Source organism: Haliaeetus albicilla, chromosome 20 (assembly GCF_947461875.1).
Source record: "Haliaeetus albicilla chromosome 20, bHalAlb1.1, whole genome shotgun sequence".
NCBI classification, from domain to species: domain Eukaryota; kingdom Metazoa; phylum Chordata; class Aves; order Accipitriformes; family Accipitridae; genus Haliaeetus; species Haliaeetus albicilla.
This window is the reverse complement of record NC_091502.1, coordinates 13,560,880-13,576,298: the sequence shown is the minus strand read 5'-3', so window position 1 is coordinate 13,576,298 and position 15,419 is coordinate 13,560,880. Positions and strand designations below refer to the sequence as shown.

At 35.1% G+C, this 15,419-nt stretch overlaps 1 protein-coding gene across 1 annotated transcript in view; it reads left to right on the top strand.

Moving 5' to 3' along the window:
• Positions 1 to 14,550, top strand: part of CEP126 (centrosomal protein 126) — a 43,008-nt gene extending 28,458 nt beyond the window's left edge. Inside the window, exons 6-12 of the mRNA XM_069808323.1 lie at positions 2,425 to 4,561; positions 6,804 to 6,965; positions 8,413 to 8,537; positions 8,835 to 8,922; positions 9,451 to 9,660; positions 12,135 to 12,199; positions 13,909 to 14,550. Coding sequence (XP_069664424.1) covers positions 2,425 to 4,561; positions 6,804 to 6,965; positions 8,413 to 8,537; positions 8,835 to 8,922; positions 9,451 to 9,660; positions 12,135 to 12,199; positions 13,909 to 14,013 — 2,892 coding nt within the window. The 3' untranslated portion in view covers positions 14,014 to 14,550. The remainder of the gene's footprint in view (positions 1 to 2,424; positions 4,562 to 6,803; positions 6,966 to 8,412; positions 8,538 to 8,834; positions 8,923 to 9,450; positions 9,661 to 12,134; positions 12,200 to 13,908) is intronic.
• The last annotated feature ends 869 nt before the right edge of the window (positions 14,551 to 15,419 follow it).

Sequence of the window (15,419 nt, the reverse complement as noted above, 5' to 3'; positions counted from 1 at the left end):
CCAGAAAATAAAAAGATAGTACACTCTATGAACATTTTTGTTTCCTTATCATCCAATAATATTCTCACAGATTAAATCAAATTAAATCTTTGGGATTTCCAGGTTTATTTCCCTGTAGCTATTGGCCACTAAAAAAGAATAATTGTTGAATGCTTTTTCAGGTCTGCAGAAGTAGTTCTAGTTATGCATTTTTGCAAGAAAACGTGATATTCATTTTCATTACAGAGTAGGCTAGAAAGGGAAACAAAATATGTAAATATTTTAATGAGAATGATAAGCATCTTTAATGTGTGAAATGATGAAATTGCATGATGCAATAAAATAAATGTAAATTAACTAACTTTGCATGAACTAAATAAAAGTGAGTATGTGTTTAAATGAGGAATCCTTCTTTATTGTTTAGTTCCTAACTTATTTCTGGAGGTTGCCTCAACTAAGATTTTGTGTTCCTGTGAGGTTTTGTTTTACAAGGAGAGTAAAATTATATATAATGCAGGATCAAGTCTATTTTCAACCTCTGTAACACAACTGGGTAGAATTTTTTTGATCTTAATTTTTAAAAGTTGCAACTTTTCTTGCATGCTCCAGATTTACCATTTTAAGCTAACCTGCTATCGGAACAGGTTTTTTAAAATCAATCCTTAAAAATTATTTCCTCTGTTTAACTTAGTGATTTTAGAAACACATGTTTAGCTGTACAGGTGCAGTTTCCAAATTTGACAAGAAGTAAGCCTGACACCTATAATTTCTTTTTAATCTTTTCTTCCCATCTGAAAATTTCAAAGTTAGTTCTTAAATTTGGCCTGGTACAGAAAACTCTGAGCATATGCCTTTTCCTTGTTTGGTGAAGTTCAAGCAGAGGTTAACAATATAATTTAGCCAAACGTAAAGGTTAATAAATAACTAACAAAGCGTTATTTATTCTTTTCTCTTAGAAAGACACTGGTTTGCATGACTTTAGTTTGAAAATGTTCCCTAAAGGGATCTTTCCCTACACTTGGTTCTTTGTTCTTCTATTTAGTTTCTTTATCTCAGATCATAACTATAAGGGAAGACTGCACCAACCTCTGAACATTTAGTGCAAGATAAGATTTAATTCAATCATAAAAAGTCTTTCAGGACTCACTAAGCTTTTTATTCTGCAATTTAAAATATTCATACAGCTATAAACTATGCAATATTATGGTATAACAATTTTATTAGAACAAAAAAAGGTTTACTACAAAAACATGTTTTTATTTACTAATGAATTTTATGCATTGTAGTTGCCAGGGGATATATAATCACTTACCTAGGTTAAGAGATTTTGCTACTTGAAACATTTTCCATTTAAAGTCACTAATGAAAAAAAAAAAATCTTCATTGCATAAGGTTGCATATCTAATGCAGCTTCTCTTAGTTTTTCAGGCCAATTTTTTCCAACGTATGGTTTAAAATCACTTAGCTGCTGAGTTGTGTGGAAGTGAACTTTCACAAGTTCACTTGTGGAAGTGAACATCCACTTCCACAAGAGAGAGTGTATGAGATGATTGTGAAAATGGTTGATATGCTTGTTTTCCTTTACATTTATGTGTATTTTGAAATCTTGTACTTAAATAAGTACATATTTTCAACCACATCAGGCATCTCAGTGTTTGGATGGAGAAGTAATAGTGAAGAAAATGCCTGTATAGTGCATATATGAAGTTGTCCCAGTGGTGATTTGGATGGTGCTAGTTGCTCTTCATCACTACATTAAAGTTTGATGAAGAAGTTGGGGGAGTAGATGGGACTCCCATATGCCCTTAGACCTGATCTTTCCTCATAGATCAGACAGTATTTTCTTGTTTCTGAAAGATGAAAAGAAGGGGTTTCACTGCACGGAGGTGTTAATCACTGTGATTATGACAGCTGAGAGATGTTTTCTGTGTTTGCCATGACAAGGCTTAAATCCTCATCACTTGTGGCACTTTGTATGAAAATAAATATATTCAGTCTAGTATTATGGAAAAAAATCCAATTTGGGGCAGATCCACTATCAAATCTGCATTTTATGGATTCTCTTTCATTTTGTAAACTCCCTTACATGCTAGAGTATGAAAACCATCCTGTGTCATAGGACAATCCAGAAAGAGTAGTGTTGTTTAGACAAATCTTGTTCCTTTTTTGATATTGTAGAATTTATATAAAACTTAGGATTAAATTTGTTGAATTATGCAGCTCTTTCCTCTGAATTTCATATCCAAACTACATCATTTTCCTTTGCAATTGAACACAGGTAAATTTTGACTTGGTGGAAACACTCATGGTGCTATGACCCCAAGTCATAAAAACACCAGTCTCAGTATTGATTGTATTTTAGCCTAAGCTCTCATTAATGAAAAATTAGTATAAAAAAAGCATTTCTGATAAATGTAAGAGTCTGGTTTTATGCCTGTATTTCAGAATTTTCATCAAGATGTCAAGAAAACAGATGATTCAGAAAGCCTGTCAAGCCTTGACAGTCTTGAGGCTGGAGAACAAAATGGAAATTACACAACACTGAGTGAATCATCTTTGACTACACAGTGTGACTGTGCCCTGTACAATCCAGAAAAATCACAGACTAGGAATAATGGTTTGCTTCATACAGCTCAAAGTACTTCTTCTAAAAATATGCATCTAAATAATTGTCTGAGAAATGTAGATTTGCAATACTACCACAACTTACCTATTCATGATATTTTAGCTAAAAATAATGTTCTAACTTCTGCTGAACATGTAAACCGTTCAGAAGAGGAATCATCTGCTTCTCGCAGATCTGACAAAAAACCTGCAGAGTTCTCTACCTCTGGTAAGCAAGAAAGCTCTGTAAGCAATGCATTCAGTTTTCTGCAAAATATAAAAGAAGAAAGAAGCAAGCCATCTTCTGGAAGGGCTAGCACATCAGCCACTGATCATCCTGTTCTCAATCCTAGCAAAGCCTGGGCCAGCCCTGATTCTATTCCAGGAGAAAGAGATCAGGATCTGACACAAGATCAAAGTTTTAAAATGACCCCACAAAAAAGAACTATATCTATGCAAACCTCCAGTCAACCTATTGCAACATCTGTAATCTTATTTCCTAATCAGGGATGTTCCACTGGCATTCCTAGCACAGCTGATACATTACCAACGGACAAAAACATCATTACAGAGTTTTTAAAAAATACCTCAGGAAAAATTACTGAAACAAAGGAAGGAAATATTAAATGTATTGATGACATTAATCCAGGATCATCTTTATTTCAGGGCATACCAAATGCCTCAGTTCTGTGTGATGTTAAGAAACAGAATAATGAAGAGGAAGAAAAGGGAAATATGGTTGAAACTATGTCACTGGTGTCTGATACAGAGTTCAATTCTGGCACTGCTGCACAGCACAAAACCCTGACGAACAATATTCTTGAAAGAAAAAGAGCAAAGTTATTCAGAAGTATCTTAAAGAAGGATTCTAAATATGTACCCAGTCATTTCAAAGCTGTGGTTATGAACCACGGGATCAGTTTTGGAACTAGACCCATGTCTTCTATCAGAGACAGTTTAGAACTGGCAAAAATAAAAAAGAAAAGTGCAGAAAATGAAAAATACAATAGAAAGCTAAGATGGTGTGATCAAATTAACCAGATAATAATAGAAAATAATGAAAAATACTATGAAAAAAACACTAGTGAAATATCTTCTGCACAGCTGCAATATGTTCAAACTACAAATAATGCTCCTAAGACTAATTTAAGTATTGTTGCTCAACCTTCAAACCCCATGTTCATAAAAAATCATCAGAAAAACTCTCATATATCAAAACCAAATGTTAATACTGAAGAATCAAATAAAGAATGCACCCCTCTGAATATATTTATGTCTACTGGATCCTTTCCTGCTGAAAAAGCTTGGATGTTATCAAAAGAGGAAGAAAGTAAACCCCCAGTATGTAGTAATAATTCTAAAGTTAATGAAGGTAATCAACTCAAAAATAAGGCAAAAATAACTGGAAGAACAACATCTGTAAGAGCCCAGTCAAGTTTTATGCCCAAGAAGAGAACAAGCACTATAATCCAACCGCAGTCAGCTGCTGAAGCCAACAAAACTCAAAAAGCTCCAGGGAAATTGCTAGCACCTCACCCACCATCCGCACCTCTGCCGGGAAACAGAAGTGGCAAAAACGCAGCCAGCCCTGGGTATCAGCCACTGCCGCGTTCAGCCCTTCAAGCTACTGCTACAAGCAGGAATGATTTAAATGAAAGGCATGTTGTGTTAGCAGATCGAGTTTTAAATAGAAACGGTACAGAAAACAGTGAGAGTATTACTTGTCGTTCTGACTTGGCCACTGCGATATCTACACCTGGCTACAGCACGGCCAAATACGAACCTTGGGCAAAAAATACTTGTTCTGTAAATAGCATTCAGACAAGTGCCTGTCAAAATCATCCAGCAACCTGCACTAAAAGAAGACCTGTTAATGCAGAAAACGGATTACATCTCCATCATATCCCAGCAGCTGGAAAAACAAGTACCTCCTGGCAAGGAGCGCATACTGCCCGAGCTCCAAAAGACTTTGCTACTGGTAAGAGTCATGTTGCTGGGTTTGGGGTGGGGGGATGTTCAGACGAAAGTCTTTTTCAATTACATCACAAATCTGTTTTCAGATAAAACATCCAGCCTTTCATCCATTCACACAATACTGCCAGTTTTAAGAAGTTTTCACCATTTGTCATTGTCATTTCTATTCCAGTGGTGCCCAGGGGCCTCTCAAATGTCGATCCCCATTTTTAATAGCTCTCTACAATATTAAATGAAAAGGAAGTATTTTCCCTGAGATTATATTCCTGACTAATGAGCAGACGTGACAGGTGGTCTAAATAATGATATAGGAGGAAGTGGCTAAGTTTATGTGAACAAGTTTTACAAGGTAACTGGGAGTCATAGCTAGTTGTCCAACAGTCACTGCCACCTGAGAGTGAAAGAAATGTGGATCTACCATGTTTGTAAAATGCTGACCCTGTAAGTGCCTAAAATTATTAAGTTTTAGTCCCAGTAATACAATTAATGCTCAAAAAAGATTAAATGTAAGTTAAAAATAAAGAGCTGCTATCAGGCAAATTTTGTTGTGCTGCAAAGTATGTCTGATTTATAAAGAATTTTAAGAAATTTGAGGACCAATCCTGCCTTTTACTAAAAATTAACCTTGGGAACAATATGATGAAGAGATTGATTGGTAAGTTAGAGGAAAGATGCATAAGAAATTTTGGGAGAATAAACTTTAATCTCATGGGGTTTACATTTCAAAATAGGTTTCATGCTTTTTAATTTAATGCCTTGTTTCTCCCCTGCAGCCTAGCTATATTCTGTGCCTTGGGCATTGATGGCACCCTTGTGCTTGTAATTTGTATTTTGTGTGCTGGTTTGCTTCCTGTTGAGGGTTGCAGCTGGAGGCAGAGCTCCTGAAGCTGTAGACCCTGCTTCAGGTACAAGCAGCACTCCAAACTGCTTCACGTACTGGGATCACCCCGAGGATTGACCATGCAGCTCAGAGATACTTTCTACCACAACAAGTAATTCCCATAACTTAAAAAAACTAAATTTCTAGTTATCTACAGTAATGCATAGTTTTAACTACAGAGTGATTCAGAAGAGCTCTGTTGTGTAAGAGCATGGTAGGTGAATATTCTTGGCCTAAAGCAGGGGTGGGAAATGAGAAATGTTATCTGCTTCTCCATTTCAGTTCAAAGTCAAACAGATGAGCTTAAGATATGTGTGACTTAAATTAACCCATTTAATTTTACATTGGAAATGAATGAAGTCTTGCATTACCGTATCTCGCCTCCAGCAGAGATGCTTGCCTCTTGATGTCCTTATTTGCACATCAGATCAATGAATTGGGAAATTTAGGGGGTCAAAGTGGTGTGCACTACTAATACAGTCTTCACTGCAACTTTAAATGCTACATCCCAGGTGTCACATAGATCCAGCTCTTTTAGAAGAAGAGCTGAGTAACCTTTTTTTAAAATTTGGGTAGGTGGCCCTCTCTCAGTATCTGCTTAGATCTTGTGTTTTGAAACTCTTTATTTTAAATACTCTAGATAACACTTAATGAGTTGCAATTATTGGTTCTATTGCCTGCAAATGCACATAGATCACCATAGTCTTTGTCCTGAAGTGCTTGCTATGAAAGACTGAATACTGCATTGTTCTTGAGTTAAAAAATCTGCTGTGGCACTATTACAAGGTTCAGTGAGGTCTGGGAGGACACTGTAGAAAATGTGATCTGTTGCAATGCTTGGCCAAATGTACAGAAAGAATAAGTGAGAACAAGATGAATAAATAATGTCATTGTCCATGAGGATCTTCCTTTAATTGGGCTTCCAGGCTTCAAGTGGTGTATCTTCTGTCTGACACATAATAGAAGATTAGAAGTCCTTTGGTGTTCAGTCAGTTCAGTTTGGTGTTCAGTTCAGTCAGTCACACTTTAAAAATGTGTTTAACATTTAGCCTGTGACAAATACGGGACTAATTCACATCCTTATAGTTAAACAGGGGTAGACCGCTCAGTAACTCATGCCTTTAAAGATACTATTGCTTATTATATTTTTGTCTTACATTTCTCAAAGGAGTCATTTCGTTGGCATAAATCTAGCATGTCTTGCAAACTAATTAAGTGTTGATGCATATCAATAGAGCAACTTTAGATTTTATTTTTCAGAAAAACATTATGTGATTACTAATATAACAAGGGGTTTCTTGTTTGCTTCTTTTTAAACTTAACCTCGTATTGAATATAACATGATCACATTTCCTTTTCTTTTCAGGTGCTATTCAGCACCATGTGTCACATTATAATAATTCACATATAACTAAATGGCAACCTTTTAAAGCTAATGTGTCCCATGTTACCATTGATGGCAGCAGCCAGATGACTAGTTTCAAATCTGCTTCTAGGATCAATGAATTGTCTTCTTTTCCTGCAAATGGTAAGAATTCTGCTTTGTTAAATATCACTGTAATAACAAATAAAGAAATAAAATTCTGTTAAAATCACTAAAAGACCTCTTGGTCTAATCATGAATGGGTAATTTTTCTTCTCAAGTATAAATCAAGTAACTGCATTTACAAATCAAGTAACTGCATTTTCAAATCAAGTAACTGCATTTACAAACGAGAATATAATATCTCCTTGGATATGTAGATTCCTGACTTGCACATGAAAATGCTGACTTGCATCTCAGGTTTGTATGCATGAAAGTTTAATTAAGAACTTAATTTTCATTTTGAAACTTGATGCTTTAATTTCAAAAATGTATTATTACACAACACAAAACTGAAATAAATTTGAGGTACAGTGTCTATTTAGGCCTCTCCAGTTGAGGGAAAATAGTATATACCAGTACTGTCATTAAAATTAGTATACAGATATATAAATTAGTAAGATTAACTAGAAAATCCCAAGCTGTAAAACTAAGGTTTTAAACAATGATTCAAATGACACCTGTGAGGCCACACCTGGGTGACTGTGTTCAGTTCTGGGCTCCTCAGTACAAGAGAGACAGGGACAGACTGGAGAGAGCCCAATGAAGTGCGAGGAAGATGATGATGGGACTGGAGCATCTCTCCTATGAGGAAAGGCTGAAAGAGCTGTGACTGTTCAGCCTGGGGAAGAGAAGGCCATGGGGGATCTTAGCACTGTCTATAAATACCTGGAAGGAAGGTGCAAAGAGGACGGAGCCAGGCTCTTTTGTGCCCATTGCCTCTGGTGCTTTCAGTAGGCACAAACTGACACACAGGAGGTTCCCTCTGAACTTTAGAAACACTGGGTTTTTATTGTGAGGGTGATGGAGCACTGGCACAAGTTGCCCAGAGACTTTGTGGAGTCTCCATCCTTAGTGATACTCAAAAGCCACCTGGACATGGTCCTGGGCAACCAGCGCTAGTTGGCCCTGCTTGAGCAGAGCAGTTGGACCAGATGACCTCCAGAGGTCCCTTCCCCCCTCTACTATTCTGTGATTCTGTGAATCAAATAAACTGTGTGAACTATTACATGTTTTCTGCACGGTGCTATGTAATCTTAACAAATATTGAATCCATTAAGATATAAGATACAGCATCTTAGCAACAGGCATTTACTATGTTGGACAATTAGACTTCAGGATTATTCTCTAAATGCTTCTTATTTTCTAAAACATTACTTTCTGTATCTCATAGTCCTATGCTAACATGAAATTAAATATGCCTTAGAAATGCCTGTTTGTCTCTTTTCACTATAAGAAAATACATTTAGCAAGATCAGATGTAAACATACACAAGGTAAACATCTAAATTTGGACAGAGACATTTACTCACCATTATTAGTTTTACTACTACTACTATCTTTATCATGTTTTTACACATTTTTGGTTTATTTTTGTATGCATGTTATTTAAGGTGTTGTTCCTGTTACAAGACAAAAACATTTTTTTGACAACCATGAGAATAAACACAGAGGTTTTTCAGAACATGGAAGACAAAGCATAGCCTCTAAAAGATGGAAGCCTACTCATCATGCACAGGTAAATATTAAATACTATAAAAAATAAAAATCTTATTTATCTGCAGAATGGAAAGAGTTTCAGGAATATCAAAGATTTGTTCAGTGTTACACAATTTTGAATTGGTGTGCTTAGTCAGCTTGTTGTCACTACTAATGAAAAGAATAAAACAAACTAGAATACATCACTGTATTAGTATACACTAATATTTTTGCACTTGAAAATATTTAGTTATATGAAATAATAAACAAAAAATGTTCACAAGTAGTATAGTTACCTTAAATTACACTTAAAATATTCTTATAATATTTTTTATAGAATTCGTTATGTACTGTCCAGCTGAGTCCTGTTCAATCTGCATTTGATCCAGTACAAAATATGAATAACACCTATAAGTCTGATGAAGGTACAGTAACACATCTCACTTCAATTCTCTGTTATACATAGTGACCTAATGTATCCACTGTGTAACATCACTTGTGTCTTTTGGCATCAGTGATTCTAAGCAAGAAAGGGTAGTTTGTTGTCTAGACCTAATTTTTTTCACAGAAATGTAAGATATAGCATCATGTGTCATGATATTGATGGTTTTATAAATGCATTACAATGTATACTCAAGTTTCATTCCATTCCTGTTTGTATTTAACTGTATGACAGCTGTATGCATCATACGTAACTGTAGGATATGGACAGGTATTGCTTGCTATCATTACATATTTCCAAAGTCAGTAGAACTTGCTCTGGTGCCAACTGCAAGATGCATTAGTGATCTCAATTATGTCATTTTCGAGCGTATCATGCTTCCTGACTTTGCCACCTTTTTGATCTTTTAATGTGTATTTTGTGTTTCACAGACCTATAGTCATGAAATCAAGCAGTATATTTAAATGTCATGAGCTCTTCTCATTTGAAGTTACCCTTGTAATCTCTTCAGTTTCAGAAAGCACTGTTCAGTTTCTTATGGCAGAAAAACTAGCAAGTACACCTGTTGCAGAGGATGAAATCCTGGCAGCTATGGAAAATGTGCAACCAGCTAGACAGCCCTTACTGCTTCACAGGGCTCCGCATCCAGGCATGAGTACACTTTCAGTAGAAGAACAGAAGATTTTCCAGTATCTTGATCATCTCAATCAAAGGCTACAAAGTAAGTTTGATAATAAAAAGGATCCTATATCAAGTGATTAAATAACTTTATATTTTGTTGTCATGGATTAATTTTAAATAAATTAATAAATTTGAATTTTTAAAAACATGAATCCTGTGATAGAAATATTTTTATTCTTTATTATTATTATTATTATTATTATTATTATTATTTACTAAATGTAGCAAACAGTAGATCAAAATCATGAAACCTTTCTTCAAGTCAATGAAGTTATTTTAAAATAATGGTGACTTTGCCTTGGTCAAAAAAATCATTCAAAATGTGACTAGAGGACACCTTCAGAAACTGGCTCAGCTCAACAGTAGCTGTTGTTTCTAACAGATGTTTGTCAAAAATGTTCTTTAAAGATTTATCAGACGTATCAGCCTCACTTGGGAATCTGTTCCAATGCTTATCCACCTTAATTTTTTTCCAATTATATTTGCAAATATTTACCCTTTATATTATATATCCTATGTCTTTGCAAATGTAACCCTTTATAATGAATGGCTTTTCATTTTCTTTCTTCTAGTCTTTTAGAATGTTCCTCTTCTCCATGAATTCTTAAAGACCACAAATACAGAGTTCTGAGAGTGCTGCAGCCAAATCTGAATGTTTTAGTGAATATCACTTGAATAACTATTTTACAAATGTCAAACTTACTTAAGTGTTCTCTAACCTGTTCTTTCTCTATGCCAGGCTGATTTCTTACCTGCTTCATAGTGGTGCTTTTCACATGAGCTCTCCAATCACAGTTTCCATTTTGCTGAAGAATGTGGGGAAATTTCTGTACTTGTTCTTGATAATTTTTTCTCTCCAGTGATTAGTTAGCTAACACTTTCATTCGTCATCCTATTTTAACTAATGCTCATAGAACAAACATACTTCTTGGGTCTTTTGCTACTGTATCTAATGGTTAGTATTTGCTTTGGCCTACATGATCATACAGGTCTTTCATAAAAATTCTCATTAGTTTGACATAGTTTCTGTATTTTGTGTGCTCCATCCTGCATTTGAAATCAGTGGGGAGCTTGTGACTTAGTCCACGTGGTCTCTTCAGTGGACTGCTTGGCTTTCCATATCATTGGAATAAATTCTGGTTGCCATTTTTTTGCTGTTTATGGAACTGCCAACTGGATTTTTATGTTTGCCTTAGACTTTTTTCATATGAAATTTTACATGGCAATTATTTGAGTTTATAAGAGTCTGCTTTCTTGAAGTCCATTGATTTTATTTTACTATTCCACTACTTTTCCTTCTGGACTGCGCAATTTCATGGTCAGTTTACCCAAGTTTATCCCCTTATTAACTGGAATCAGAGTAAACCAGGGCTTATTAAGCTTCTGCACACTATCCGTACATTTCTACATTAAATGGCGGATTGCTTGACTTAGAGGAAAAAGGCTTCAGTTTCCTGTAAACTGCAACAGCAGAATAAAAGATCTTTGCAACCGCTTAGAAACTTTCTGCAGCAGTAGCTTCCAATTCCTGCTCCCATCAAACAGTGGTTCAGAATTTCATTATATCGTACCTCATGGTTATTGCTTCCAGGCAAACAGAAGTGAAGAATTCTATCTTTTGTCAGAGAGGAGTTTTAGTATGATGTGCTCTGGTTAAGTAAGTACATATGAAAAGAGAAATACAAGAAAATATAAAATAAATTGCTGTATAAATAACAGAGAAATGACAAAGAAATAGAGGCAAAGGTAAATGCAGCAAAAGAACTGGGAGCAAGAAAGCTGAAGTTTGCAAAGTGTAAAAAGGAAAACTATGGAAACTATAAGAAAAGTACATAAGGAATATGAAAGAAACAATGAAAGAATCATAGGAGTTAACTGATTGCTAATGAAGTAACTGTGAAAATTAATGTAATACATATATATATGTATCTTAGAAATTTAATTAGCTTGCCTAATTATTTGGGGATTACTTGGTAAAAAGCAGGGAAATTTTACAGGTGGACTTATAGGACATATAAGTACATGTAAGTATGCACCTGTAAGTAAGTAAGTAAAGTATTGTAAGTACTTACATGTCATGTAAGTATGTTGCTTTTTTAAACCATGACCTTTTTGAACCCCTTTTTTGGCTTTGTTTTCACATTTTACCAAATTAAGCGACTAAAACTGTGTACCTTCATAGTGGTCTTTTTAATGAATAACGGTTAGTCACTAACCAACCTAAGTCTGAAATTTTTGTTGCCAGCTTAGAGTAGCTGGCATTCTTTTCTCCAGCTTTAGATTTCTTTATTGACATTAAATTTTTTTTTTTCAGATAATAAATTGCAAATTTTAAAAATACAGATACGGCATATACTTCAGCAGCTGTTGGTAGGGAAGAAAAGAACAGTGCTATTAAACTACCTTTCCACAATTGCTGGGAAGTTGTGTGTTGAATATTTGACTGTGAATCATATTTCTATTGTAATATTTGGTTTATATAATATTTATGATATACTTTTGTGCTATTTTCAGATGTTCAAGAAGCCATCACCAGAAACCCATCTGCTGCAAGTGTCTTGCAGATAACCACGCCTTTAGTAAGTATTTAATTTAAATATGTTCAGATTGAATTCCTACAAACTGACCTTATGGCTTATTTTATAGTAAAAACATAATTGAAAATATTGACATCAATCTCTTCAACTGGCTTGCCAGATTTTCAGATTTCTATTTATGTAAAAAAAAAATACATATGAACTTTATAGTACTGTAAACAGGCTTTAACAGTTTATACCAGACTGCCTCATCCTCTGGCTTCATTTTCCTTTTGGAATCTGAAGATGCTTGCAAAGTCCAGGAAGTTCTAAGGACTTTTAAGGAATAGTAATTTAGGAGGGTCCATAACATAGAGAGGAAAGGGGGAATGATGCATGGTAGTGCATAAAATAATTGGTAATACAATGAATTCTTACTTTGACCTGCAGATATGCCATGTTCTATAAGTGATAGGTATTACCTTGCTTCAATAAGTGTATTTTATTTCATATATTCTAGATCTTGTCAGCTTCAAACAAAATAATCATGATACCTGGAATATAAAGAACTGAATAGGCAGATGAGTGTCCGAAGTGCAAAATTTACATTTCAAATGTTCAGTTTATAACGCAGGAGTAGTATTTATAATTCTGTATTATCAGTCTCCTCCTTTACTATATATTTGTACTGAGGAAAAAATATAGACAGATGGCTGTATACTTCACATACTTTACTTTATTCAGAAGGCTTTTCCCACTTACTGAGTTTGAGACTGAAAAACCCCAGAAAGTATCCAGGCTCCTAAATTCAAAATGATTGCCTGGTTTTGAAGTGGGACTATGAAAATAACGCAGACCACATCATTACCTCTCTTCTTGTGTATCTTAGTAGTAGGTGTGACTTCAACCTCACCTTCCTCTCTTCTGCCTCCTTACAAATTTAATTCTTTATGGCTAAACAACTTGTAAATTTTGTAATTTTCAGCAATTAGTGTAGCATAGCTACCTTTATTGGATCTAACTGTGTTTTACTAAAGCATTTTTGAGCTTGTATGTTCTCTGGGGCTGTCTTCATAGCCTGTCCTACTTAAAAAAAAAAAAAAAAAAAAGCTGTTTCCCCCACCAATGCATTTTCCTCGCTTTCAGTAGTCAGACTTCTTGGCTGGCTGGTCTGTGACAAAGCTTTCTCCCACTAATTCCTCATCTACAAGATTTTTGTTTCATAAATAAGATATAAACACTAGATGTTACTCAGGCTGTCCAGTCTCTGGAACTGTAAGTTCTCTGATGGACATTTAAGACCCTTCTTTCCCTACAAATATATACTTAAGCATTTCAACAGGTGTCCAGCTGTAGATACACATTCAGATCTCAGACAGTGGCTTGGATTTCTTCCTGATGATAAGAGTGAACAAGTGTCATACAAGTTCCCAGCTGCAGAAGAAGTATAGATGACTGAGATTTCATCAAACCTTCTGCTATGAGAAGTAATGGGATTTAAGATTTTTACTTCACCAAGAGAACAACCCGCTTCAGCTCTCCTAGTTTCAGAGCAGCCAAATAAAGTATGGATATTCACTCAGTAATTCATGTGAATGACATTGCACCCTGTAATAGCAACCTCTAAATCCAGATGAAGTTGCGCAGTTGCTTATATAATGGAAAACAGATGACATGATATTATCAGATGATGTTTCTTGAATGTTATATTATACATAATCACATTTCTGTTTATATACCTGTATATCTCATTATTCTCTGTTTTATTATAGAGTATTCAGCAATGTATATCCTCCCCTTTGGTGAGCACTACAATAGCCTCACAGCAGTACCAGAATGCCTCAGCTAGCAATCGATTGCAATTGTACAGGAGATAGATACAGACATTTTCTGCTCCAGGATATTGCAGCTTTATGTACTTTATATGTAATATGTATACTATTTAACACTATAAAATTGGTAACAAAATACAGACGAAAGCAGTAACTCAGATAATGAATGTCAATTGACTGGTAAGCATTTTGGGGATGATTATGTCTATTTTATTACGCACTTTATTGTAAAATTGAAAGAATGAAAATACGTCACATTTTTAGTGTTTGTATTGTTTGTGTAAATTTCCTGTATCCATAATTAAAGTGAAAGTAAAACAAATTTTGCTACTTAGATTATGTGTAAACTACTTTCCTAACTTCTTGATTTTTTTAAGATTCACTAATAGATTCTATTACACTTGTAAAATATATATTGTAAAAGTTATTTGATATCAGTAAATAATACATGGACTTTCACCTTTTATCTTTATATTGGTGGCTGTATTGCAAATTATTGCAGACTGTGTGTTGCCCTTAGTCAGTAGCTACATCTGATGGCTCTAAAACTGGCTGTGCTCCCAACATCATACTTCTCCTAGCATATGCTCCTGCAGGTCTTGCTGAATTTGTTGGAGATTCCTGTTCTCCAGATTTTCCCAACAACATTTATCAACACTTGCACTTAAAGAGGAATTCTTCCTCAGCTCCTCATGTAAAGAACCCCAGGCTGAAACTGTCAGAAAATTAGAAAGAAAGGTGCTTTGGAAGGAAACATACAACTAATGGTATGTAGATGCCCTTTCACTGAAGCATATAGGTAAACCTCTCTACATCAATGTCAGCTTTAGGCTAAACCAACTATTCTAGAAACACAAAACCATAAGTACCCAGCTAGCTTATTAGTAAATGTTGGGTTTTGGTTTTCCTGATTGACTTTACCTTTGTAATCACTATTACAAAATCTCTACATAAAAGGAAGCAAAGTGGGGACAACAGGCCTGGAGATGAGGACTCCATTCCTGTGTTTAAGACACCCAGGTGGAGCCAAATATTAGTATTTTCTGCATAAGGGCGTATATAGTCTAAGAACATGTCTGAGTGTCTTTCTGCAGAGCTAGATGCACTTGCAGATGTCTTTGCAAGTAGTTATGTTTGAGAGACAGATTGGTTTTGGCAGTCTTGGATTGGCAGATTATACATTGATCCCTCAATTTTAGATGCGTCTGTAGCATGACGATTAACTTGTCAACAGATTTGACGTGTTTGGTGATAAACCTCTGCATTGTTATGTCAGTTCTAGATTAAAGGCCTTTAGTTAGTTAACTAGCATGATACCTCAGTCTGTGAAGTTAGTTAACTGCTAACTAGTGGTAACTTTTTAACTTCCTCTCTTTGCTCTTTCTCTGCTGTTTCAGTACATAGTAGATAAATATTGAAACAAGCTGTAGAAGGTATATACAATACATGGA